We start from the raw sequence: 27,765 nt of genomic DNA, 5'->3' as shown, positions 1-27,765 counted from the left end.
GCCCGCAAGACGTAAAAAAATCAAAAGTTTGAAAAAAAATTAATGGATCCCTCGTCCGTGGGGCATTGCCAGCCCGAGGAGAGTATCCGATGAATTTAATATAACTTTTTTTATTATTCCCTGAAAACTCGGTCGCGGACGCGTAAACCTTATTAAATTCAGCCTCGCGCGCTCCCCGGCGCTTCATGTATACCAACTAGATAAGACTCCGTCGTTTCGGGTGATTTCAGCGCCCACCTCCAGCGCGTATCGCAAATAACTCCTCGGGAGAGCTCTTTGCTAAGTACGCGAGCGTCATTTTACATTCGCCCTTCGTCATTTGATAAAGTTACGAAAGGGGCGAAAACTGCGCGCTCACCGGTTGCCTTGGCGTTTTTTTTTTTTTTTTTTTTTTTTTCCCTCTTTTTTCAAGAGAATGCGGGCAAGCTGTTGGGTACGAGTGTGCGAGAAAAATGCGATTCAGCATCCGAACGGCGACAGTTTGGTGGAGCTTTCATTGTGTGTTGGACTTGTCATCCACTGTCGGGTGACGCGTGATCGAGTGGTACTTTTCCTTCGTTTCGTTTTCTCTGACAAAGTTTCGATGAGAATATCGTTCGTGCCAAGAAAGTATTTCAGTTGTGCGGGTATCCCATTTTAAGAAAATTGTTTTTTTTTTTTTTTTTTTTAAGTGAAGTAACGATTCAAGTATACGCAGCGGCTTTGTGACACAACTAATTTAACTTCACTCGTGATGATGAGCCATTTTTTGGGTTAAAAAAAAAAAAAAACGTATTATGTATCCTCGTAAGAGTTTGTACCTAGTATAAAGCATTTTAATAATCAGTACTGAAATAATGTGAATTTCAAAATGTCATGTATACTAGAAATTCCTATAGTGATGGAAACTTTTACAGAGCCCATTAAATGATTAAAAATACGAACAATTATATCGTTGTCAGAGAAAACATTATATGTTCCGTTGATTAGTCAAATACCTTGAAAGAGCTCGTGAAAACAGAAAACCACGATAAGAATATCGGAAAAGCGTCCGAGTTCCCGCGTCACCTTCGACCACCCAATAAATCATCCATCAACTCGAAGATTCGAGTCAACTTCCTCCAAAGCGGCAAAAAAGGTAAAAATCAACAAAATGAGTACAAACAATCGGCCCATCCATCAAACGGCACACTGCATCCCCTCTACCAATGTGAGCTACACCGGCGATCCGAGCTGTCGCTTAGCCGGCATAAATTGGCCCTAAATCACGCAGCCGGTGGTCCTCCCTTGATTAGCGGATGGCGTGCGCGCACAAGCTAAGCCACCTGCGGCTCCCAACGTCTACGGCGCGAGCCAGAGATCGCGTGGCTCCTCCGACGCGAATTGAAAGTTTGACTCATCCGCACGACGGGGCGCTCTTGAATGCCCCGCTAATCACGGGGAGCCGCGCTAACCGAGTGCCACCCGTAACGCACAATCTCCGTCCCAAACGCACTTTGGTAGCTTGTACATCGTCGCATCGGTCAAAGAAAGCCGGGGAGAGTCGAAAATTAGAGCGAACTCGCGAAACGTAACGAACGTCACTCGGCGAGAAAACCGATATAGCGACGCGGGCTCGCTCCGTATCGATGAAAACCTCTCGCAAAGTCACCCTTTTCCTTGAATAACAAATTTATACCCGAGAGATGCCCCGCTCGATTTGTTGGCGCTTCGAATCAAGTTACCTGCAGTTGCACCCTATACGTCTCTGCGCGTACATTTGCTTTTCTGTTACCGGAAGAAGAAGTCGTCGTCTCCACTTTTGTTGGCTTCTTGCTTTTCGTCCCTCTTGCTCGAGCCTCGGAATTCCGTTGCGATCGGGGGAGGGAATCAATTTTTTCGCCGAGTCAACTCGATAAGCTCGTACACAGCCGCGGTACGAGAAGAAAACCTCGTTAATGGGGCGAAGGGGGCAAAAGGAGGTGAAGCCGATGTATTTTCATTTCGGTGGCGCGGCGAGGGTCTGTCTCCGCGAATTTAATTATCCGGCAGTCACTGGCTCCTGTTCGTCCCATTGGAGCGTGAAGTTCTGCCCCGAGAGACGAGGAGGAACCCAAGCGTTTGGAAATAACAAACGAAACGCAATCATACCTCACGATCATATTTACAGTGTCGCTGTTTCGTGCAAAAAAAAAAAAAACATAAAGGAGCACGAGGAAGGGAAATGGCGCACACACAACCGAGGGGGTAAAAATGGAGCTTCGCCGAGGGAGCAATCCCCGGGTATATATATATATATATATATATATATATATATATATATATATATACTTTTACCCGGAAACGTGGAATTGACGGGCGACAGCGCGAGATTTCGGTCCGCTCTCTTTGAGACTCCGAGGTCTCGAATTACTGCTCTCCCATTCCCTCCGTGCGGATATAAAAGGGCGAAAGGGAAAAACCGTGGCACCCATTGCGCTCGATAGCTCGCTCGAGGGAACAAAGCTTGATGGATCTTGTGTCGCGACACACGTGCCCTCATTCGTCGCCAAACGCGAAACCGCGTCGTTTAGTTGGGTTTGGCAAAACAACCCCAGCCCTCTTGCATGTTGCGTATGGATGAAGTAACCGTCCTCCCGATGAAACCAACAATCACGATCTCGACAGCGCTCCGAGGTAAGAGAAACAAGCTAATCGGCTCGCAACACGATCCCGTGCACGGAAGCTCCAATCTCGAGTTCTAATGACACGCCCGGGCTGTCTTTCTCTCGCTCTGCCACCGATCCGAGGGGATCGTGCCCCTCCCCCCCCAGACTAATCGTCTCTTCTCTACCATTACGCGCGTGTACGTGTGTGCCGCGTACAACATGCCAATGGAGATGCACTCGGGCGTGCGGTGAATCTCCTTTGGGACTCTGTAGCGTCACTTGTAGACGGGATTTCCGGTGCTTGCACTGTACGATTGAGTGGAAAGTCGAGTGGAGGTAACTAGGTGGGCTCGATTCGTGACGCCTACTTGCTTCCGGGAAAAAAAACGGCCCCTGTGGCTTTGCTAACCTGTTGGGAGAGGAACATGTCTGACTATAATCGACCGATACTACTTGGGATGAGAGTTTAATTTCATAATTTAGCAGCTATGTAAAATCAAAAGTATTCAAAAAAAAATTTTTTATAGAGCATGAAAGATTTAACCGAGTCCACGCACCGGCGTCGTAAATCTTCCTGTTATTTTATTAATAGGGAGGCAAATACATGCAAATCTCGTTCGTTTTACGTGTTTCGCGAGCACCGAAAGAACGTTTATACGCCACGCTTAAAAGCACAACCGCCGTTCCAAAGTGATTATGCGGAGTCGCGTAAAAAAAGAGAGGCGCCACTCGAAGCTCAGGGGGGGGGCAGGTTATTTACGGGGGGCTCGTTTAACTACTTTTCCCAGTGCGGTTTCAGCAGCAGCAGCCACATGGTACAGCTTGGGAATTAAAACTGGCGTGTCATCCGACTCGGCGCATATTCAATGTGAGTATTAATAACCGAAAGGAGTGTGGGGTAACAATTAATACTGTAATCGCCGGAGATGAAATTTGACGTGAAATTCGCTTATTCTTCAGTTACACACATGCGTGCTCTGTCATTTAATTTAAAAAAGCACTATTCTCATTGTTCTATTGGTGCAAAGTTTAAAATTGATTCCGCGGGAAAGAGCTTTTTTGATCTGAAAATTGTCTAACTAGCTGTTAGTCGATCAACACCTTTAATCTGCACATAGCTCGTCCTGAGAGCTGCTGTACCGCTGAATTTGGGCAACTTGCGAAGTTTAGTTTCAAACGCGTAACCTCACGAAGCGACGTAAAATCGAAAACAGAAGCTCGCCGTACGCTTACACCCACCCCCGTTGAACGAGATGTTCCATCGAGATTTGCGATGCTTGTTTTGATGGCACTCGGATTGACTCTAATGCGCTCTCTTTTCGATTTGGTGATTTCTCTCGACTTTTATGCATGTAAATCCTCTCTGCTTGCTCGGTTTCGAAACTTCCTCCGAGCGCAAAGGAACGGCTGCTTACTTTTCCGACTTTGGCACAGAGTCGCGTAAGTGCGCGTGATCGAGCAAACGCAATCTCAAAGCAAACAGCGATATGTAAGGCAAACTTTATTCCCTGATTTTACTCGTCCTGCACCTACTCTCATTTAAAAAATAATCAAAGTTCTTTGGTATTTATTCAGCTTTATGAATCTGGCAGGGATAACAATACCTCGGTCCAGGACAAAGTTCGGCGTCTAAGGAGCGCCTCGCAAGATTGCAGTTCAAATTGAATATGGCCCCTCAAAGCGAGCCAGGCTCGTCCGCCGCCTTTGGCATATTAGGTATTATTGTTATCAGTGACGCGTCGCGCGGATGCTTGAAAAACTCATTCCCCCGGTCTCTCCCTCTCAAGGTTGTATTTTTTTTTTTTTTTTTTTTTTTTAGATCCGCGAGAAATCAGAAGTACGTAAATATATATATATACGAGAGCGATTTTTCCCTCTGTGCCGGTAGTTTTTGCTCACTGCCAGATGCAGCACGCAGAAGAGATCTTTTTTTTTCATTTCGCGGAGCTAATAGCTCTCCCTCGTTTCCTCCGCTTTGAGAGAACGCTTCTTTTGACTATTTGGTCTGGTTGCCGTTTCGGCGCGGAGTATTAAAAATAAAGAAACGTAAAACGATTTCATAAAAGTACGAGTGGAAACATCGCGCGGAATCCGGCATCGAGCCACCACCTCCTTGAAAAGGAGAATCCCGTCCCAATGCCTCATCCGTAGCGAATCTAAAAAGCGACCCGCCGCGCAAAGTAAGTCCCTCCGGTAAACTCGTCCACTCGCTCCATAGCCCGAGATTACGACATTTCGTGGCTGTACGTTACACACCCGACGAGGAAATCCTTAAAACCGCGTGTACATTTTGTACGGCATCCTTCGGCTCTTTCGCGTGTGTATACATTGACGCCGACGGAACTCTCGAGGTTTGAGCTCTTGCGCTATTTATGTGCTCTTTGGAAAGTTTTAGCCGGTACAACTTGGACCCCTCGGCCTTTTGCTCGCGCGTAAACTCTCGGTTGGGGGTCTTGAGAGCGCCTCGCGTGCATTGAGCCTTAGTTTATGTGGAGCTGCGTCGACGCTTGATTAAAAAGAATAAAGTACTCGCACGAGGGGACTCCCTCGACTCCCAGCGAGAAAGCGTTTGGTCCGCGGGGGGGTTATTAACTTACTCCAGTGCAACTATGATCGGCTCGAGGTGATTTCTTTCCCTCTACTCAATGCAGTTTCATAAGTACAAAAGCAGCTTCGTAGCGCGGCTGAAAAAGAGAATCGTCCGAAATAATGAAACGGGTAAATATTTTAACACCGAGGCTCTGTGTAGTTACCAAACTCGAAAATTATACATCGATCCGTTTGGCCTGCTGCCTTCGATTACAGCTGAAACTTGATTTTGTCGAAACTTATTGAACAAATTATTAATGTAATCACGCGGCTAGGCGATTCTTTCTGTACGTCAATACTCATTGAAACTGATCATCTTCCAGTTTCACAGCTGCTAATTACCATTGTAATTTTATTTTTTTATTAAAAAAAAAAAAAAAAAAAAAAAAAAAATTAAAGAAAATCTTGAAAAATACGTACTTTGCTTAAGCTGCCGTCCATTAGGCCCTCCAGAGTACAGGGCGCGCACGGCAGTTCTGTACGACTGGCGGATGCTGATTCGATGATAAAAATAAGATTCACCCACCGTGCACTCCGCGTGGCTCACATCCCAGAAAACGAGATCTGCTCCGCTCCGTTAAGCTCTTTCTGCCCCCCTCCTCCTCCAGCTCGAGTAATGCAAGTAGTCAAACTTGCCGGCTGTATACCCATATACACGCGCACACCGAGTACATATAATGCAAAGGAGTAATATCGTTCATGGATGCATTAGCGTCACCCCTCCCCAGCCGACCCGCCCCATTCCACGGTCTGCCGTACCACGGCGCTCGAGCGAGTGTATAGAGTAACACAAGTGGGCCCCAATTATCGGAGCCACGTGCACGCGTCGAGGGTCTTGACGTGCTCCGACTTCTTTACGACAGCGCGTAAAAGGGACTCGTGATTTTCTTTGGGTTATTCGCGCCCTTCCTTCGATTTTCTCGCGCGAAATCTCGCATATTAAGGAGCCAGCTTTCATTACAGTCTCTCACAACTACTGTTTGCCTTTGCGAGAAGAATCAGCTTTTTTCCCCTTTTTTTTCGTTACGCAATACCAGCTGGAGACTTTTCATCGCTTCGGGACAATAAAACAAAAACAAAAAAAAATTTCTGGTACACGAGCATCGACGGCAGAGAGTTCGTGTTTTACTTTAAACGCGAACAAGAGCCGGAGCTCCTTCGACACCGGCGGACTTTAGTATCCCCATTTAAATAACAATGGAGCGAGAACTCGCGGCTGCTTTCGCGAAAATTTTAATAACGGGATTTTAAATTTTGCGCCCAACGCGCACTTTACCCCCGAGTGCTGTAGCAGCTTTTTACAAGCGCACTCGTGCGTCGATTATTCGATGCGGTCCAAGGTTTTCCTTAAAGCCACCAATCTTCCTTTTTCCTGTTGTGTGCCGTCATTTTTTGTAATTTGTCAGGATCAATCTACGTAAGCTGATTTTTCCTCTGTTAGATAATTAAAAATATCCTTATTTTTAATGAAAACTGGGAGATTTTCATTGCTCGCACCTCCGGTCTTAAAAATTGAACTAATTTTCTACGTAACGTTTCATCGCAACATGTAGTAATTTGATAATCTCCGTTTTTTCATCATTATCATTAGCGAATGAAATTTCATCAAGACTAGCTCTCCCAGCCTCATTAACGAGTTCTCTTGAAACAATTATAAAAAAAAAGTCACAATACAAGAGAAAAAAAATCTCTGCTGCAGCTGAAAAATGACGGGCACTTGGAAGGAAAAAAGAAAACATTTGGTAATCAGTTCACGAGAAGCGCGGGACTTTTGATAATTTTTTACCCCTTGCTAAGCGCGCCACTCCAAATGAAGAAGATGAAAATTAAGGCCGGTAATTAAAAAGATCTCCATCGTACGCGTTGCCTCTGACACACTGGCCGTGCGTCTGAGTGTTTATTTAACGTCAAGAGAGAAGCCACCCGTCACGGGGCGTCGAGAGAGTCGTTAACTAAATTAGATTTCAGCCCCGCGTCTCCACGGATTATGCAACCCCAAAAAATTTAGATTTTGGACGAGTACGATACTACTGAACCATGGAGACACTGTTTGGGGCCGTTTTTGAAAGTAACTTTTTTATTCCTTGTCTTACGACTCACACGAATCACACGTACTGCGAATCGCTGCTGTTCTTGAATACGTAGATTACATCTTTAAAAGTTTCTACTGCTAGGTGCGATCAGTGATTTGGTCTGTGGATGATTGTAATAGTGCTCCATCGCTCTACCAAGTAATTCGGTCGTTTTGGTAGTAGAAAATGCGAGTAATGGCATATTTCAGTAGTACAAGTCAGTATTCGGTCAGACGCCGATTTTTTTTGTTTTCGAAAAGAAATAGAAAATCGTGCTTCTTCGCGTTCACGAAATTCGAGCAAACAGCTGAATGAAGACTGATGTTTTCGCGCGTAGGAACGGGGTTATTTGCTTCGTGGAGCGGCAAAAGAGCGCTCGAGAGGCGAGTGTGTGCATCGCTTTTGCGCTGTCAGCAAATATCAGCTAAAATTTTTTGTCCCTCCAGAAAAAGAATGACCGAGGGCGGGAGATAAATCACAATTTTTCCTTCAAACGTTTCCCCTTCCATTTCTATACGGCCGCTTGTTTGTACTTTTCACCCGAGCGTGAACATGTAATCACGTTTGGGAGTATCTGCGTGTGAAAAGGCAACGCGTGTACCGTCGGAAAAACCATGGGGTCGGAAGAAAAGGTAGTCGGTGGGACTTGGAATTTTGGGAGCTCGAGCGAAAATTCCGATCACCCGACGCGCCAATAATCCAAATCAAAACATCCCTGGCGAGTTTGTCGTTGTTTGTTGTAGCCCAAATAATCCTCGACCCTAAAACATTCTTCAAAACCACAAGCTCCCACCACCTCCCACCCAAAAAAAAAGCGACAAATCACTGGCTACAACGCAACAAACAATAACTCCAACAATTTCACAGTAAGCCACGCGCGGCGTGACACGCGTATCTCCGAGGGTCCAAGCGCGAAGCAATAAAATTGAATTTCCCAAGGGCCATTTTACATCGAAGCGCTCCCTCCCACCGGATACTCTTCTCCCTCGACGTCAGTATCCAAACACACGCCCCACGAAGCAAGAGCACACGCGTTCATGGATCCCGTGGAAAGAGAGGCTACGTTCACTTGCCTAAAAGAGGGTGGACCGGCGTTTACGGCCTTTCCAGGCTCGTCGCCTGTCACTGGCTCAGTGGTACTGTCATTGTTGTTCTTGCAGTCTTATACGTCTCCCGATGCCCCGCACTCCCCTCACACAACTCCCGTAAGCACAGCAAAATGCTTCGAACGTGCCTCGCACGTATCCCGAGGAGTCCAAGAGTCCAATAAAACCAAAGACCCCGCGTCGTCTCGGAGGATCATTCGCAAGTCGTCCGATGGTAAGCCGGATCTTCATTTCAACGAGCTAATCCGCCCACCAGCCGATTTATTAAGGAAAAACAGGAATCGTTAATAACATTTCCCATTTCAACGGCCCCCCATAAATCATCCCTCACATACACGTATGCTTTACCCAAAGGGGAGTTTAATACACTCCGTAGGAGTCGATGCTCACGCAGCCCTTTCACTTTGCCCTTGCCTCCCTGAAATACACACGCGTGCTCTCACCGAGCGATAAGAAACACGGAGGCACGTCGGTTCATCTTTTTTAATTAGCACGAGTGCGGTAATTAGTCCCGAGCTCATAGGCGAGCACTGTTTCAAAAAAAAAAAAAAAAAAAAAAAAAGGGTGAAAAAGGGAGGAGGCGAGCGAGAAAATATTATGAAGTTGGCCGAGTTAATGGAATTCCGCGCGCTCCTCTTGGCATCGTGGAATTATGCGCGCCGAAACTTGGCTCGAGGAGCGACTTTCTCCCCGTGTTGCGTGCCGTACAACGCTATACGTGTGCAGTACGGCTTCGGTGCCTCGTAGGAGTATACGTTTACTCCCGAACGATGTTCAGTTAACTGACTTCTTGTGCTGTGCTGTACTGGGTGATGCCTGATTGATTGCTGCCAATTAATCGTTGGAATTCATTTGCCCAAGGTTAATGTCACAGGGTAGTGACAAGATCGTGGTACAAACACCGATGTACGAGAAACCATTTTTCTTGTGTAACATGTATAAATCGCGTTAAAACCTTAGGGAACAATTGGTAGATTTCCATGGATTGACAATAAAAAATAAAAAAAGGAGAAAAAGACACGTAAATCTCTGGCACTCATTGGTTATTCGTACACCTCTACATTTAGTCGTGCGAACGAGCTTTTGTAGCGAGTAGCTTTATGACGTAGTGGTTGGGACGCTGCACGTTTACGCCCCGAAAATTGTTATGCACGATGTGGCCCGCGTCGCTGGATATGTTGACCTGTCTATTTAATGTCCGCAGGGCAACATCTGGCAGCAACTCCTGTCCTTTCACTTCATCCTCGAGTTGGCCAACACGATACCATTCACCTTCACGGTAAGTTTGCTCCGTCATAAACTGTTAATATTATTATCATCATCTGCACAGGTACCTTTGCAGTGTAACTGCATTTGTACGCAAGCGTCTATTGTGCACGACCGGCAACCGGAAAAGGCTATCGGTGGGGCCGGAGGGGGAAGGGGGTAGCCAAACATGCGTCAACGGGGACACAATCGCTATACAAGTCGAATGTAGACCCAGGGACAAACACACATCGATTAGATCGAGAGCCTGCGGACATCACCTCGTTACATTTCGCAGCAGTGGTGGCAGTAGCCCCGCGAGGCTTTATACCGCTTGATGGCCGACTTTGTTCCGGCCCCGGCGCGGATAGATGGAGTGACAGAAATGCGGTTTGCGCATATGACGGCTCGCGGTCGGTGATCGCGTGGACCCGACGACCGAAATTGCCGAACGAAATCTCGTTCCACCCCCCCACCCCTTGGGATGAATTGGAGCTCTCTCTCTCTCGCTACTGGGGTTTTCTTGACCCTGGTTTCGGGAGCTCGTTAGCTGTGGAAATTGAAATTCATCGCGGGTGGGGGATTTTTGTTTCTGTTTCAAAACGAGCGTCAAGCGCGGCATACGGTGCGAGTCCGAGAGAGCATTTACAGATGCGGTAGCCGGATTACGAGAATCCTGGAGCGATATCTGCAGGCATCGGTCAACGGAACGCTTACCAGCTAGCTCGATTAATCCACCCTTGTGGTGAAAAATGGCCAATTTATTCGACGAGTAATGAACAAAAGATAGACCCATATGTCTTTTTTTTTTTTTTTTTTTTTTTTTTTAATAAAGAAAAAAACGTCATAGTAACGAACAATCGAATTACTATCTCGTCAAACAAACGCATTCAGTAGTATATAATAGGTAGTACACGTGAAATGACTCGGGTGCAAAAGTATCGGTTTTTTTTTTAATAACTTTTTAATACCTCTACGCGCGGGACGAAATTTCAGGGTGGCCAAAGTGATTCCGAGGCTGTGTTAATGTCAAAAAGTTATTCCATGCGTATGAAAAAGACTGTGCGCAAATCATGCCACCCGTCGAAGCGCAAACTCCTACCCATATCGGCTACTGTCATTTTTTTTTTTTTTTTTTTTCGCTAATGCAGCTCGATTCGTTATTGGAATTTTCATTCGAACGCTCATCACAAGTAAACATCCCTCGGGCGTGAGTACATAACGCCACGGTGGGCCAAACGGGGTCAAACGGTGCCTTTCGAAAATCATTTGTCTTTTGTGTAATTTCATGGATATTAATAACAAAAAATGTATTATACACGCACGTCCACGATGAAAGGAAATTGATGGCTCGAGAGACTGGAGCAATCAATCTTCGTCAGGATTAAGTTCACACGAGAAACTTTGATGAAAAGAAAGAACAGGGAAATAAAAAAATAAAAAAAAATAAAAAAAACACGTGGTGAATTATAAATGTCCCGTCTAATGGCTCGTGAAAGTCGTGCATGGCTGGGTCGAAGTGGCTCGAGAAATGATCCCCGCTTATAAATTACCGCGTCGTTGGTATCAAGGACACGAGTCTCACGTTTCAATTTAAAGTACTGGATTCTTTCCTCAATGCAACTAGCACCAATGACACCACGTACATGAATCAACCACCAATAATTTTTTTCATCCCTCATCAACAACCCCCCCCCTGTGTTTATCGACCGCGAGATATCGAACCGTACACCCGAGCGCGACCAGCCGTGCAGTGCGAACGAACGCATTACTTGCCCTTTGAGAGAGCGCGGAGCATCCCCGGTCGACGATTACACGCACGGATGTTTGGCTTGGCGATGGATGCGTGTGCAGTGCAAGCATTAGGCACACCTCGTTTGCCGCGTGAGCCGCGCATTAACAGCCGGTCGCTGACTAATCGCGTACACGGGGGTGTTTTCCGTGTAGTTTGTCGCGTTTGGTGGATGCCCGAATCACCCGCCAATACCGGCGAGAAAGAGTATACATACGAGTGTTTGTTTCGGTGTTTTTTTTTTTTGTTTTTTTCACGTTGTTGCATCAATCGACTTCCGAACTACGGTATAAGGTACCGCCAAACTCGATATCGTATCGCGATCTAATTTCAGCTCCGCGCCCCAATTTATTATTCAATCGCAATCGGTGTACTCGAGATAGCTGCACTCGTTAAAGAAGCATCGCTTGTCGGTATGCGCTTGAAAAACGCCCGGTGGTATTGTCCATACCCTGTTTACTGTTATCGGCGCGTGTGCGTTTTCAAAGATAATCCGGCCCTTTTCACGGGAGACGCGAATTTCTCGGATTGCACGACGAGCTCTCCTTTTCGCGCTCGAGAAGGGGGAAAAAAAGAAGGCAAAGAAGAAAAGGAGGAGAAAGCGGAGGGTGTGTATACTAAAGCGCCCGTCATTTTTCAGCTTCTGTACCCGCCCTCGAGAAACCTTTTCATACCGGTTTTCCTCAACTGCTGGCTGGCGAAGCACTCCCTGGAGAACATGTTCGTAAGTACCGTCACGTACCTCTCACCATGTGTGTGTGTGTGTGTGTATACACGGAGCCTCACGATGTCCTCCCCTGCCTACATGTATACAGCTCCGTGCACTATCTCCCTCTCACGCCGACAAACCACCTTTCATCCCGACACTCTCCCGCATGACGAACGATCGCCCCCCCCCCCATGGAATAACTGCAACAGCAGCTATTCCTCTCTGTTTTTGCGTTTAATGCTCCGTGTCGTGTTTTATCTCTTTCAGAACGACCTGCACCGAGCCATGCAAAAGTCCCAGTCGGCTCTGAGCCAGCAGCTGATGATACTCAGCGCCACCCTCCTCTGTCTCGTCTTCACAAGGTGAGTTGGTGTTTTTTTTTTTTTTTTTTCTTTCCTTAGTCATCTTTGTTCCCCAAAGAACATTTTACGACTTTTACAATGTACGATGAACCTGCATGTGGATCGATAGTTTGGAGGATCCCGAGAACGGGTATTTATAGATACCATGGCGTCGGGTTTATCACTCAAAGCTTCTCCCAATATCAACCCCTGACACCTATACGCCGGTCTATTTTCGAGTTCGACAATAGACACACAACCGAACCCCGTCACTCGGGGCCTCTACCAACTGTCGTATTAAATCCAAGCTGAAGGACAGCTTGCGCTGGGTGCGTCTGATGCGCCGAGGCTGTAAAATCGGGCGCCTCGAGGGAGAAAGACGGATAAGATCCCGAATATACGACGGTGGGGGGGGGGGCATGAAAAGCCTCTCTCTTGTTGTATAAGCCCCGACCGCAACTCCAGCTCGGCAAACTCTATTACAATAATCCCGAAAGAGCTCGACGGCTAACTGATGTCAAAATTCCTCCCGTATGTACTGTATAGGTACGTACGAGCGCCGCAGTTGACGTGCAGGAGCTAACGAAGCTAATGTAACTAACGAGTTAGAGGGACCCTGGAATTTGCGGAATCAGCGGGTCGTTCAAAGTCACCGGTGAATAACACACGCACACACGCACATTCACGCCACTTTGTTGTTACAAATGACGAATCGATGCCTCATTACCGACCCACTTGGGTTAATGCGTTTGATTGCGCGCCCGTGAAACAAACGGCCCCCAAGCTTTTTGAGGGCCCTTTGAACAATCCGCCAAGTTGGTCACTCTCGATTTCCAACGAAAATCTAGCTGGTAACTGTCATTAGTGATCTACGTGTACTTGTATTTTTTTCCGCTGTTTCCCGGTTACCCGCTCAAGTCAAGCTCACCAACGCAGTCCCAGTTTTCAGGGCGAGCGCAATATCTCATCCACGTTACAGAAAGTATAGTTACATTTGGGACTAAAATCGGTTATTGGATTATTTCACCATTCAAAGTTTTGGTGGTAAAGTGTTTGTATGCCAAGTCTTGATTTGTCCTTTGCTGTATTCTTGCCCTCCCCGTTATTACGGTCAGCTGTGAAATTATTTACAGAGCTTGTTACGCGAGGGCACTTGCGTGCTTATAAATTGATCATTTATTGGTATACTTACTTGTCTAAAGCGCACCGACCACGTACAAACGATTTCACGGGTATTAATCACGAGGCAGTAATACATGTAGCCGGCTGTACATGCATATTAATTTGGGAATGGATTTTTACTTGCCCGGAAAAGGATGGAGTTTTTCATTTCTGATGCATAAACGGAGAGTGGGGCCAATAGTTTTCATCGACCCGATTCAACGTACTATTTTTTTGTTACGTATAAATGTTCAGTTTGGAACCAGAGCTACAATCACATTCATACGGGTATTCATCGTGGATGCACGAGCAATAAGTTGGATGAAAAAAACCTCGACTCGCTTTTTGAGAGAAGGAGCAGCGGGTATTATTTGGCAGATGAACCGAGGGAAAAGTATGAAGGAACGTAGGTGGCAAAAATTTTAGGGACAAAAAATTGCTCCGAGCAGATGATGCCACCTCTCCCTTTTTTTTCCTATCCACCGTCGCGGTGATAAGGTTTTCTTCACTCGCACTTTTATGTCTCTGTACCACGGGTATACGTGCACACGTACATGGACGAGAGTTGATGTTACACGTCGCATCGATTCCCAGCCGCGCCCACGTCCTACGCTCTCGATCTTGACAAACGACGTCTCTTTCTTGCGAGCGATCCTCGAAAAGCTCCGAGCATCCACGTCGAGGGCAAATCGAATTGTTTTTGCGGTCAAGCCCTTTCAGCTCGCGCTTCGCTCTTCTCCTGCTACTGATTATTATTCCGAAAATCGTTTCCACCCCTTCCATACATCGAAGCTTTCGCGTGTTCTTACTAAATAAAAAAAAAAAATAAAAAAAACCCCAAGTACAAAATAAGGTTGACTTCTTTTTTCAGGGCATTTCAAATAAAGTGTGGGAAATGTTTCAAAAGCGACCTATTAAGCTCATAGCGTGTTTTTTACCCCCATCCCCTCGCAAGCGACGTCAAAGGGAGCACCAGTCGAAACGTCCTTCACCCCCGAAATCCACGTAATCCAATTTTCGTTCGTCCAATCATGTGCAGCAAGCCTCTCGAGCGAAGCTTTCCTCCGAGAAGAAGAAGGAGGAGGCAAAAGCTTGCCCCCGAACGCACAGAGGCATTTCCGCTCGTAGTTCGCGAGGGAGCCGACCCGGAGGGGGTAAAGCTCGCGAATATTTTAACGCAACTATCGCCGGACGACTACAGAGACGACGGACCGATCGTCGAGCGCACACAGACCAACCCCGAAGTTTGCGCACGGAATTGCCGGACCGAGTGTGCACATCTCCCCATGGGCTCTCAAACTTTGGATGTTGGTTTTTTTTTTTTTTTTTTTTTTTTTTTCTAAAGTGGGGTTGTTTAAACAGCTCTTGGCGATAGTTTTTATTAATATTTGGCGTCATCGGCCTCAGAGGCAAACCCCGAGGAAGAAAAGCCCCAGATGTCTGACGAACAGGTATAAGCGAAGCCTCAAGCCCTCGTCGACGGAGCTATTAGCTTTGGCAGGCTTTCAAAGGCTCGAGAGCTCGTTTGGCTAAACTTCCGTATCACGGGCGCGAGTATCGCGAGAAACTTGTTATCCCAACGCACGAGCCATTTCGAAATCTCGTGCGACCCAAAATAAGCGGCAGTTATTACGGTACTGATGTTCCCGTGGTATAAAGTGAAAACTCACCCCTGTACCCCCGGATTTTAAGACGCTAAAAATGGTCAACATTCGTCGAGTAATAATTAATTGTAGCCCGTGTATACAGCGAGGTAGGTACCCCAAAGTTTCTTGGGGGGTGTTTCGCCGATTGCGAGCAAACTGCCTTTGCTCCGAGAGCTCGTCCACCGGAAACTTGATGCTTCCTTTGGCCTGTGCGCGAGTACCTCCCTTTCGTACGCAAGGCCAACTTTGAGGCTGGACACCCGATCCGGGGACCGACGACGGAACACTTAGCCTTGGGGGGGGTATACCTACTCTCCCTCTTGTTGCTTCGTTGTTGCTCGCTACGAGGAAATCGCGTTGCGAACTCTCGAACATATTCATTAGCGGCTATTGGTACGGGCTCTCTGCTCGTATCGTATAGTATCCCCTTTGTCGTGTATGGAAAAGAGCGTCGGGGCTTTGGTTCGACTAGCCACGCGTGCTGTTGGAAAGAAAACCAGTCCACGGCTACACAATACGTATATCGTTACGACGGAGAAGCTATGTTTTTAATTGCCCCTAAAGTAAATTCGCGTGCGGGCAGTTGGGAAGCAAAAAAAAAGAAAAAAGGAAAAAATGAGTACACGCGCGCGTACCTTATTTATGCACAAGCGTCGAATAGTCCGAAGGGGCGGAGGGATGAGTCGACCCCGGGGGGGGGGGGAGAGCAAGGGACTCGGATCGGACTACTTTTTTTTTCCTGTAACCACATACTGTACGTACAGGTATATAGAAAAACAACAGACACCCTCGTACACGTTCATCGATCGTCGCGATTTATTATTTACCGTCGTGGCACACACGTGAGTATATACGTGTATAGTTGGTATATGTATCGCTACGCGCACACGCCATCACGGCGACTCGGCGTATAATAAGCGAGTCCTTGACTTCTTAGAATAGAGGATATTGGGTGATGCGAGAGATCGAGGGAGCTAGAAAGTTTAATGGGTCACATGTATGGGCGCAAAGGGGGAGACACGACTCTGTCTTATGTCCACGCGTATCTCTAGCGTCGCTGTTTGGGTGTATAATCGAAGAGGGGCACAGCAGTAGCGGCGGCTATTGTGTTACGACTTGTTGTTGGCTCGAAACTTCTCTCTCTCTCTCTCTCTCTCTTTCTATCTGATTAGGGGGTCCCAGTGGCTGGGGTTTCGTGGTTGGGCTCTCGATGTACACGTGTACCCTTAATTAGTTGTTTGATGAAATTTCGATGCCGCGGTTATCATTGCTCGAGTGAGTTGCCGCAGCTCCGAGTTTGGGACGGCTCACGAAATTGATCGGAAGTGGGGTAAATAAGTGACCGCAAATTAAGTGTTACTATCTCTCTCTCTCCTCTGATCCAATAACAAGTTTCATTAGCCGCTTGTTGACTCTGGGACGCAAGTTCGTCTACCTACAAAGTTGTTTTTTTTTTTTGCTATTCGAGTCAATGAAAAATAAAATGAATAAATTGCCAAGTACCCTATGCAGTAACGCGCGTTCGGGAAGTGCTTGCGACGTCTCATCTTTTCACCCGTTCCTCGATCGATGCATATCTCTATGTGTTTGTGTACTTGCGTGAAACAACACGAATACTCATACCCTCAGCCGATCAATCAAGCGCGACTCGGGGGGGGAAAAAAGTAATCGATTTCCTTTGAGCGTAGAAAGGGATCGGAGATTTCCGCGTCTCCGTTCCGTCTTTCGTCGCTAGGGACAGGGGTATAATGGTAATAATCTTCGCGCCAGATTAATTTATGATCGGTTTTTCCTCCCGAGTCCAAGTGGCGTTTGAATAAATCATCGAGCTCATGAATATTGATAAAACGAGCCGGTGGGTGCATCTCTCCCGGTGCACTGTTGTACGCCTGGGACGTCTTGATGGAGCTGTACCGTAAAACAGAGCCGACGCGAGAGGTGTACGCAGGGATTGAGTATCGATCGCATTTTTTTTCAATATACATTCGTTTGAGGATCGATCGCGTTGAAAAAAAAAAAAAAAAAAAAAAAAATTATGAAAATTCATCGAAAATCGTTATCCGATCCCGTTTTTCTGCTGGGATGCTCGGCACTCTTCCGGTCGGCTGATTAAAAGTAATAAGCCGCAAAAGTGCGATTTTCGCGTATACAACCCTCCCTCGGGAAGGACAATGGTGGGGATGCACACAAAGGACTTTGCGTCATTGTGCTTCGAGAGCTCAGCGATAAAACAAAAGATTATGGTGAATGTGTACGCGCTGTGACACAAATATAAATATGAGTGTACGCGGGCACGTGTATTCAAGCGGTTTTCATTGTCTGTGCTCTGTGTGCCGTGAGAAAAAAAAATAAAATCCTGAATCACCTCGTTATAGGGACGAAAACATCGCCCAACCGCGTCCGAATGGAAATACATGCAGTCCCATCTTGCGATCGGTAACTAAATGCGGAAATTCACGCGCACTTCTGACGGGAGCAACACAACTCTCATCTGAGTAATTCACAGGCGTTTTGGCAAGCATCCCTGCATGGCATCACCATCGCGTTTGGAGTCGACAAACGAGACCTACCGGGACTGCTGTAACGTTACGCGTGTATACCTACCCCCGTATATGTATATACAAATCCGAGCGTTTAGCGCTCGCGGCTCTAATTAATGCGCACCTCCTCGTTACAACGCTCGGCCGTTCTTTTTCTCCCGATGAATATTCAAGCTCTCCTCAGCTCTTTTTTTCCGGACACGCAGGGACTTTTCGTCGCGTACTCGATCGAGGTTTTTTTTTTTTTTTTTTTTTCTTCAACCGCCCTCGAACGAACCAAAGATTCGTTTCGTCAAAACTTTTTTGCACCACCCAACAAGCCGAAACGGATGATTCGCTTTTGCGAGAGAATATAATATATACATAGCGGCGAGCTACGGCCCAAGGGGAACGTTAATGTAGCGCCAAGTGTATACGCAAAGAAGTGTAACTATGAACTCGGGGAAGAACGACTATCCGGAGGCGGTACACAAACACACCGTCCGAGCTGGAAAACGGGGCCGCATGCATAATTAAAGCGCAACTTTTGTAAATGCTCCCTTCAGCGTGCGCCGGCCGGGCAGCATGGTGGTCTTTGGTATGTCTTCGAGGGGGGGGGGGTAGGATGCGGGCGCTGCGTCCTTGCTGAGAGCGAATTTTTGCAACTTGGGCTCTTGATGAGGTATTTTCGCGGTAAAGTTATTTTTGACGATAGAGAATTGCGCTTTACGAAGTTTTATACTCACACTCTGAGAAGTCTTTGGTAGAGGTGATGAAGGGAACATATTTGGCTACGCGATTTTGTGAGATGGTCAAAAGTTTACCAAAAAAAAAAAAAAAATACGTGGATTTAGGGTGCAAACATTGACGATTCTTGGGTAATCAACGGTAGGGTTTATCGAGAATTTAACGATAGTTGTTTGCAATTTAAGTGCACGCTAATCTTGAACGTTTTGGATCTGCTATAATCCTTTGCAAATTTTTCACAAAATAATACGGAGACACGTACAGTAAGTAAATTCACACGTACATCCCTCATCTTCGCCAGTCGTAAAAACAAGGGAATAAAGAAATAATAATTGAAGAAGCGCAAAGTGACACGTTATTACAGACGTGGTGGGCTTGCGAGTGATATCTGATTAAAAACATAAAAACGCGCATCACGCCGAGATTCAGTCTCCCCGGGATATAGATGCAAACGGAATGAAAATCAACCCCCACGTGGATATGTATGTTTATTCGTGTCTGTTTGCAGCGTCTGCGGCATCCAGCACTTTCAGCGAGCGGGCCACCGTCACCTCAATCTCTTCCAGAGCACGTACTACGTCGTCGTGACTTTCTCCACCGTCGGCTACGGTGACTTTGTGCCCGACATCTGGCCCTCCCAACTCTACATGGTCATCATGATCTGCGTCGCCCTCATCGTCCTGCCGACACAGGTGAGTCATCTGAGTCTCTGAATAGAGTAATCGTTATATAATTCTTAATGTTACAAATGAAACTGTAAAGCAGTGTGGAAAAAAAAATTAGCAACACGGTTTGTTCCACCCGCTCGAGCAACAGTAAGCTTTTACGTGCAAATGACCCAAAGTTTAATTCAGAGACTCCGCGTACTCATAATGTTTTCGTTTGATATTAATTAACGGGAAATAATTCAATCATCCGAGTGGCTTCGCTTCGAATGAATATTGATTATGCGTTTAGCATAACGAACACTGCCCGCAAGTAATTCGAGAGTTTATTAAGCACTGATTTTAATGAGCTTTGTTAATTGGCACTGTGATGCGCAGGCAATCCTGTGATTAATACACGTCATCGAGTCATTTGCATCGGTTGAATAAAACATCCATCGAGTATTAAATAATAATTTTGTCAACGAGTCCTTCGTTTCCAGGGCGTGATACGTGATGATTGTTCCTCAAAGTCGTTCTTTGATAAAACTAATAATAAAAGAAGAAAAAAAATTTGAGTTCAAAAAACGTAGTCAGCATCGATGGGGCCATTATTCCCGGAAAGGCGGCGATAACAATCGAAGGCCCACGTATAAACCGAGCCGTAGATAACAAAGTTCATCCGCAGACCGTCAACTTCAATTATCACCCGAGCACCTTTTACGAGGTCATTAATTCACGCTTGCGCGGCCAGCACTAATTGTTCGCCAGAATGAGGTTCCCCCCCCCTTCCGGACTCTTCTTCTTCGTCCTCTAAGACGTCCTTTTTCCGACTCTTTATCTACGTTTTATGGATTTTTTATGCTCTTACCTAAGCCCCGCAGAATCCGTAGAAAGGGCCGCCTTTTACTTCATCAAGTTGAGGCGCCGGGTATTCGGATTCCCATTTTTGAAAAATTGTCTAGCTTCGGAAAACGACGACGAGCCCTTTTTTTCGCGCTGTTTGTCCAGCACACGGACTCAATTTCATCGCTTCTTTTCTTGCTCTGTTCCGCAACGACAAATGTACTTTGAATCCTTGAAAAAAAGCAAAGAAAAAACTTGTTTGTTGTAAAAAAAAAAGCTTGGAATCTATAAACTCCCTTATTCACCAAGGAACCACCTATTGTCTTTAAAAACAAAAACCAATCAAAGTGACACGCCATCGATCGATGAGTTACCGATGAGATACGACCCAAAAATTGGCTCAAATAAAAGTGCCATTCTCCTTAACCAGCGCCCAAACATCGAAAAGTCAGCCAACGGAACAGGCATTTGCAATATATACCTCTCGCAGCAGGACTCGTACGATCAACCTTCACACGCCGAATTCAATCTCCGACATAATTAATCGGATCCAGCGCTCGATGCGTCAAACCCACCACTCCACCGTCCCGTATCGTACCACTGCACGTACAGAAAATCGTCACGGCGTGCGAGATAATACAGCTCACTTGTTGCTGCCCGCGCGTTAGCTTGACGAATGGCTGACGGGTCCTCCTCCCTCCAAATTGGCATGAGGAATGACAGGCTCCGATTGTCAACGCGAATGTTTTGGGTTCCTCGGGTGAGAGGGCACGGGGATTGATCGTTTTAATGAATACTGACCGGAGCGAGTGCGAGAACTGTGATTTTAAGCTTATCGAGGAAGCTGTGCTCTTCGTCCGCGCGATGGTAGATACGCGTTTGCGCTTTATTTATGGCACGGGGGACCTCGCGGGACGTTAATTGAATTTTGCGTGTGGCGGTGACAAAGAGTAAAAATCATTGGGTTGAATGTGGCGTAACGCGGGTAATATTGTACGTCGAAAAACGCATCAGTTTCCAGACATTGGGGACCGCGTGGTATTGATTTGAATTTCGTTGATTCGGGGCTATTGAATTTGCTCACAGGAGCGGAGAATTGAGTTTTTTTTTTTTTCTTTTTCTTTTTTCTTTTTTGTCGCACAAAAGAGGAGCGCAACTGTGATCAAAGCGCGTTTTATTCCCGAACGCGGCTTCGAGCTGAAAATCAATGTTTTTATTATCACTCCCGATTGGAAAATTATCTCCCATCTCTCGGTCGATGTCCGTATGAAAAACTGCCGTACCCTTTGCCTCCCTTTTCACTGTACTCTGCCTGTCCATCGGGGAAAAAAAGAGGAGGGGGGACCAAAACACAAGTTGGGACGAGTTTTGAAAATTTAAGCAACTCGCGTAAATTTTTTTTCCCCCCATAGTTTGAGCAGCTCGCGTTCACGTGGATGGAAAGGCAAAAGCTCGGCGGCAGCTACTCGTCGCACCGGGCGCAGAGCGAGAAACACGTCGTTGTCTGCAGTACGACCCTCCAGGCGGACACGATCATGGATTTTCTCAACGAATTCTACGCGCATCCACTACTCCAGGTGAGTGTGTGTCCCACGTAATCACACCTTGCGCGTTTTTCCTTCCTCTTGAAACTTTAATGGATGAAAACACAAACTACCAGGACTACTACGTGGTGCTGCTGTCGCCGATGGAGCTCGACACGACGATGCGGATGATACTGCAGGTGCCCATCTGGGCGCAGAGGGTCATCTACATCCAGGGCTCGTGTCTCAAAGACGGAGACTTGGCACGCGCGCGGATGAACGAGGCCGAGGCGTGCTTTGTACTTGCCGCCCGGAACTACGCGGACAAATCGGCAGCCGACGAACATGCAGTACTCAGGCGAGCATTCCGAGTCATGTAGATTAGTTAGATGGTTTAGCTGATTGGCTTTGCTCGAATTGAATTATCCGTCCATCAGATATGAAGAAAAAAAAACTTTAAGAAATCGATCAAAGTTAACATTTTTATCAATCACTTTCCACGCGTTGGCCCACCTCATCGCTTTTCTCACCATTGCATAGCCAGATAAATCCTCTTCTGTATGTACACGGTCACTGAACGGAGCGGAGGAAAATGTGTGGTCCACTGAGATAAGGTGCTATGTATCACATAGTAACAAGGTGGAGCGCAGCTTCCGTTTGCTCGCTTCGGGGCGGATTTATTGCGATTGTTGGGACGCGCTCGGGCGCGTGATGCATTTTTAAAATATTGTTTTCCTGCATCTGCTTGCTTGCTTTCTTTGCATTACAAATCTCAATCTTTATTTATTATTTTTTTTTTTTCATGCTTTTATTTTGGTTAAAAAAAAAAATGGGTGCAGATCTTGGGCAGTGAAAGACTTTGCTCCGGGCGTGCCACAGTACGTGCAGATCTTTCGACCAGAGAACAAGTTGCACGTCAAGTTCGCCGAACACGTGGTGTGCGAGGACGAGTTCAAGTACGCCCTGCTGGCTAACAACTGCACATGCCCTGGCGCCTCGACTCTCGTTACTCTACTGCTGCACACTTCACGGGGACAGTGAGTGTTTCTCTCCCTCTGCATTTTTTTTTTTTTTTTTTTTTTTTTTTTTTTTTTTTTTTTTTTTTTTTTTTTTTTTTTTCTGGGCAGATTAACTTAAAGGTGAGTACACAGGGAGGGCCAGCAGTCGCAGGAGGAGTGGCACAGACTGTACGGCAAGTGCTCGGGCAACGAGATCTACCACATAATCCTTGGGGACTCGCGCTTTTTTGGCGAGTACGAGGGCAAATCCTTCACCTACGCGTCCTTTCACAGCCACAGAAAATACGGGGTTGCCCTCGTCGCGGTCAGACCCGCCGAGCTGCCAGAGTTCTACGAGGACACCATTCTGCTCAACCCAGGTAGTTTATACGGTGAAATAAATGGACGATGAGGTAACGGAAAAATAAAAAAAAAATAAAAATGAAATACCACCAGGACCGAGACACATCATGAAGAAGACGGATACGTGCTACTACATGAGCATAACGAAGGAGGAGAACTCGGCCTTCGTGGTGGCGAACCACACGGTGAACAACGTGGCGAGTGACTCGACGCAGGTGGTGATCGACAAGCCAGACATGGCCGCGATGATGGCGGCGGCGGCGGCAGCTGCAGCAGCGACGACCACGACTCCGGGAACGACGACGACCTTGACTACCGCGACGTCGCTGACGACGGGCTGCGCCAATGGTACTACCGCCACGGCTAGCGCGCCGAGCTTGAACATAATTACGGCTACGGACGAGGATGACGATGATGATGATGATGATGTCAATGGTGTCGATGTCAATGACAATGACGATGATGATGATGATGGTGGCGGCAGTTGCCGGCGAAAGTTGGGCCCGGGGGCCGCCGACGACGACGACAAGTCGACGACGGCTCTGTCAGCCGCTGCTGGTGACGAGCTAACGACCGGTACTCCTGCCCGCGACAAACGGGCCAAACTGCCACGACCACCACCACCACCACCACCACTATTAATACAAACGACACCCCGACCACCACCCCCCCAGGTTATCTTGCAGGTCCCCCCTAGCACGCCCACACCACTCCAACACCACAATCTACTGCTCGCATCCGATGTTCACCGTGAGTGTCGCATGATCGCTTGTTCTTTCTTTCTCGATCGCTTTTTTTTTTTTTTTTTTTGCTTTCCGATCTTACAGTAGACCTAGTACTTTTTTGCATTCTCTAATTTTTGCAATTTAATTTTTTTGTTATTTCTTGTAGAGTAGATATTGGTGATCAGTAGAGAGTTTAGCTTTTGAATTGTTAAAGTATGTAAACTATTCATTATATTAGCTCTGAATTGAATAACATTTAGTATTTGACAAATAGTTTCAACCGTTTTTTCAAATTTTGTGACTGACGTAAGTCGATGATTACCACTGATTCAACAATGGACAATAGGTTCTTAAAATTCTATTCCACACACATGTACTTAATAAAAATGTTATAAATACGAATAGTATGTTTATTTTTACAAAAAGAATCATTTTAATATACAGCGTAAAAAGAACAGTTTGTCTGACCAAAATCGACCATTACTACTGAATACGTGGTGAAAAATAAGTTTCTGATTTTTTTTTTTTTTTTCATGTTCAAGCCAAAATTAAGTAATGTCTTAGTTTCATGCAAAGCTGTATAAGGAGAAAATTTTATTAAACGTTTCATAAAAAAATAGTTTTATCTGAAAAAACCGACTGTTACTACTGATTTCAACATGGGATGTAGGTTTTGATTTTTATTCCGTACACGCTGCGTAAAACGTTTGTGAGTATAAATTAACACTGATTTTAATGCCTTTAAAAACAATTTTAGTTAAATATTGAGTATAAAAATTTTTTGGCTGACGAAAATTTGACTTGTACTACTGATTTTACGATCAAAAAGAAAATTTTGGTGGCTTTCACGAAATAATTTAAAATGCTATCAAGGTGTACATTAACTTTTTGTGCAAAAACCTTTCTCCAAGACATTATAAAAGTATTAATTATGTAATTACTGTGTAGTTAATTTTCTGCAACCGGTTTACACAAGAAAAAGATGATTTAATATTTTACAACTAATTTGTAGAACCAGCGACCTGTACTTTTTACGCATCGTGATAACGTTAGACTATATACAGAAAAAAAAGCTCCTAAAAGAAAAGTAACGCAAAAAAGCTTGTAATACTGGCATGTTTAACTATTCAGCATGGCTTATAGCTCCTTATTCGCTCATTTCAAGTATTAGGTTGTACATTTGTATCAAGGCCTAAGTCAAATCAAGTGCTAACTCTTTCTTTGACCGAGGCGTTGACATATGGTTTTGAATGCCCTACATTTTACACAAAATATATGAAAAAAAAATTAAAGATAATCTAACGAAAATTACCTAGTTGACAACATCATACATGTACGAATATAATAGAAAATTACTGTTTTCCCGATAAAAAAACATTGGTTTTCCACTCACACGATTTCTCTAGTATTTAAATCTATTTCCCCTTGCAAACGATGAAATTTGCAAGCGACGCACACACACAGAGAGTATTGTGGGCAAATAAAATAAAAAAAATACCCTCAATAATGGCCAAACAAATTTCCAACTGATGGTCGAACATGACAAATCCATTTCCCCGTGACATAATCAAATCGTGGGAGTGCAATATCTACAATCACGAGTCGCGCGCGCACTCGAGAGCAGAAGCGGATTTTGGTGCATTTATACGAGCAAGCCTCCCCAGAGGAAAAGAGAAACAGGAATGCAAGGTAGTAAAATGACTGACAACGAATAACACCGTACTTTTGTGTGTGTGTGTGTGTGTGTGTGGAAAAGTACGTGGGAGATGTGCGACACTGGTAATTTCTGGGGGACGCGTAATGCCGATGTTCTCTCGGAGACGCGGGTGCCTCTCTAACTTCTTGTACATACATGCACGCTCGCACACATTTGTTTCTACAGCTACTATTAACGTTCAAAAGTGACTTACCTACTGCCTGTATGTGTGTGTGTGTCGTAGAGAGTTGGTCCCTCGATGTACTTGCCTCCGTTGCAAAGACTCGAAATTCTCTTCTCGTCGTTAAATACACGCACGCACGCCTTATTCGCACCTTTATGCTCACGACCCGCACTCATTTCCGGTTTATTAACTCTTTCTTCGTAATATGTACTCGAGATAATGATAAAACTTGCCTTTCTTTCTTTTTCTTTTTTTAAAAAGCTCGTACACGCGTGAGGCGCTTTAGTCAAATTTTTCTTCCTTATTTATTTTTTAAAAGCTGCTCCTTAGCTGATATTGATGTTGGTATACGTGTGCTTCCATTTCCTCTGTACAAACGGATAACCCTTGAAACATACGGTGACCTGGTTAGTTTAAACTTTTGAAGAAAGAATCTTTCTGATGATAAATTGTCAATGGTATCAATGACCCTTTGTAGTATACCTTTTATAACAATAGTAACATGTGTACCTACGTGGCAAACTGTTCATCATCAGTGAGGTAAACACACGCAAATACATGCAGCAATTTTATCACACAAATATTTCAAAGCAACATTTTGTACGCAAAATTCTCACGATCGTATGAGCCACATTAACTTATAGATTTAAACTTTGTAATTTCGTAGAACTATATCTGTTGCAATTAATATATTTTCAACTAACCGTAACGAGCCGTTGCACCATCTTGAAATGGAAAATGTAACGCTTGTTACGAATATCATGCAATTTTTTTACAAAATTATTGTTGCGTTGTTGAAACAAAAAAAAAATCTATCTCTATCCTTCTTAAAAGTGACGTTAGCGTAGAGACAGAAGAAACGTGGAAAAGCAACAAATTTAAAAAGGGTAGACGTAGAGTTGAGTAGTGCTCCGGGTACACCCTAAATTCACGCAACGCCGAATTTTTGCGCTACAGCGACTTATCTCGATCCCGGAGGACTGAGCGACTCAAGGCAGTGCTTGAAGGAGCGAAGCTCGTCGCCGCAGCACCAGCTGCCGATGACTGGAAATCAGCTCGGGGTCCCACAGTCGCACGAACCGAACCCTAATCTCCTCAGTCCCGAGACTGCCGCGCAGATGGGAGGTAAGCCAATGTTTAATTTGTTCGTGACCGATGCACACATACTTTTGTCACAACAAGACTTGGATATTCTTGGAAATATATTGACAACCAAACACTATTCGTACTTTGATGCCTGAGAACAAAACGGCTGTGTTATTTCAGACGAGCCAATTTTTCACTTTTCAGAAGAGCAAAGTGTCACCACCTTGCATTAATATTCCATATACTTATTATCTTCTTCAGCTTAAAAAAAAATAAAACAAGAGGCTACGTATACTCTTGAAGTCGTTGAAAAAAGACTTTTCATCGAGAGTTTCGATAATGCGGCCTCTCTAAATAAAACACCCCTTTTTTTCATCCCAGGCATCGATACGTATATCATTTTTTTACTTTTATAGAACGGGGAGGGGGGAGAAAGAAAAATTCTCACTGGAGCTCGTATGAAAATTAATCCACAGGTTCGACCCGAAGACCGAGCATCCTGCCAGTACCGGACATGATGAACTCGACGCTAACACTGCCGTGCCAAGAGTCGCTGGACAGGGAGGGTGACGAGTCCGAGGATGAGATGGAGGACGACGTGCCTTGGCGATCGCCCAGCGAAAAGATAGCGTGAGTACCCGCACACTGTATACCTGTAACTACGGAAAGCATCGCACCACCATCGTTGCCGATAAGCGACGAGTACTTGCTGCCATTACCCCCTTCACCCCCCCCCCCATATTTCCGACGTCCATATCTCTCCCTCTGCTCGCTCTCATATATGTATACGCGGGACTACAAGTGCGCTCAAGTATATATTGTATGTATACACACGTACGTGCACAGTCGAGGAGGAACGAAGCTGCATTTTACGAGTATCGCTCGGATTACTCGCTCCGTTGGTCCACCCGCTCGCACCGCTTGGCCCAACTCGCGTCAAGTTTCAATCTCCTCCTTCGCTGTTTACGTCCCATCCGTCCATCCATCGACTTTTCTCGACTCTTGCACCGGGTTACCTATTTTTGTTTGTTTTCAACGCTACTTACTGTCATAATCATCTGGGTAGTCGTTCAAATAGTACCAATTCATCGATAATCAATCATCCGTATTTCAACGAGCGATCAATCGATGGGCATCAAACGCAGTAGGTAAATACTTGGATGAAAA

At 45.6% G+C, this 27,765-nt stretch overlaps 1 protein-coding gene across 1 annotated transcript in view; it reads left to right on the top strand.

The window, feature by feature from the left end:
* Positions 1 to 27,765, top strand: part of SLO2 (slowpoke 2) — a 148,487-nt gene that overhangs the window by 102,930 nt on the left and 17,792 nt on the right. The window contains exons 5-15 of the mRNA XM_089594490.1: positions 9,578 to 9,652; positions 12,051 to 12,134; positions 12,387 to 12,481; positions 19,042 to 19,225; positions 21,436 to 21,600; positions 21,684 to 21,904; positions 22,386 to 22,583; positions 22,698 to 22,924; positions 23,001 to 23,657; positions 26,470 to 26,637; positions 27,075 to 27,228. Of these exons, the coding sequence (XP_089450616.1) occupies positions 9,578 to 9,652; positions 12,051 to 12,134; positions 12,387 to 12,481; positions 19,042 to 19,225; positions 21,436 to 21,600; positions 21,684 to 21,904; positions 22,386 to 22,583; positions 22,698 to 22,924; positions 23,001 to 23,657; positions 26,470 to 26,637; positions 27,075 to 27,228 (2,228 nt within the window). The remainder of the gene's footprint in view (positions 1 to 9,577; positions 9,653 to 12,050; positions 12,135 to 12,386; positions 12,482 to 19,041; positions 19,226 to 21,435; positions 21,601 to 21,683; positions 21,905 to 22,385; positions 22,584 to 22,697; positions 22,925 to 23,000; positions 23,658 to 26,469; positions 26,638 to 27,074; positions 27,229 to 27,765) is intronic.

The sequence above is a fragment of the Copidosoma floridanum genome, unplaced genomic scaffold (genome assembly GCF_036245765.1).
Source record: "Copidosoma floridanum isolate Cflo_tuat_1 unplaced genomic scaffold, Cflo_Japanese_pri ptg000001l, whole genome shotgun sequence".
Taxonomy (NCBI): Eukaryota; Metazoa; Arthropoda; class Insecta; order Hymenoptera; family Encyrtidae; genus Copidosoma; species Copidosoma floridanum.
The sequence above is the reverse complement of the archived record's forward strand: the minus strand, read 5'-3'. Positions and strand labels throughout refer to the sequence as shown.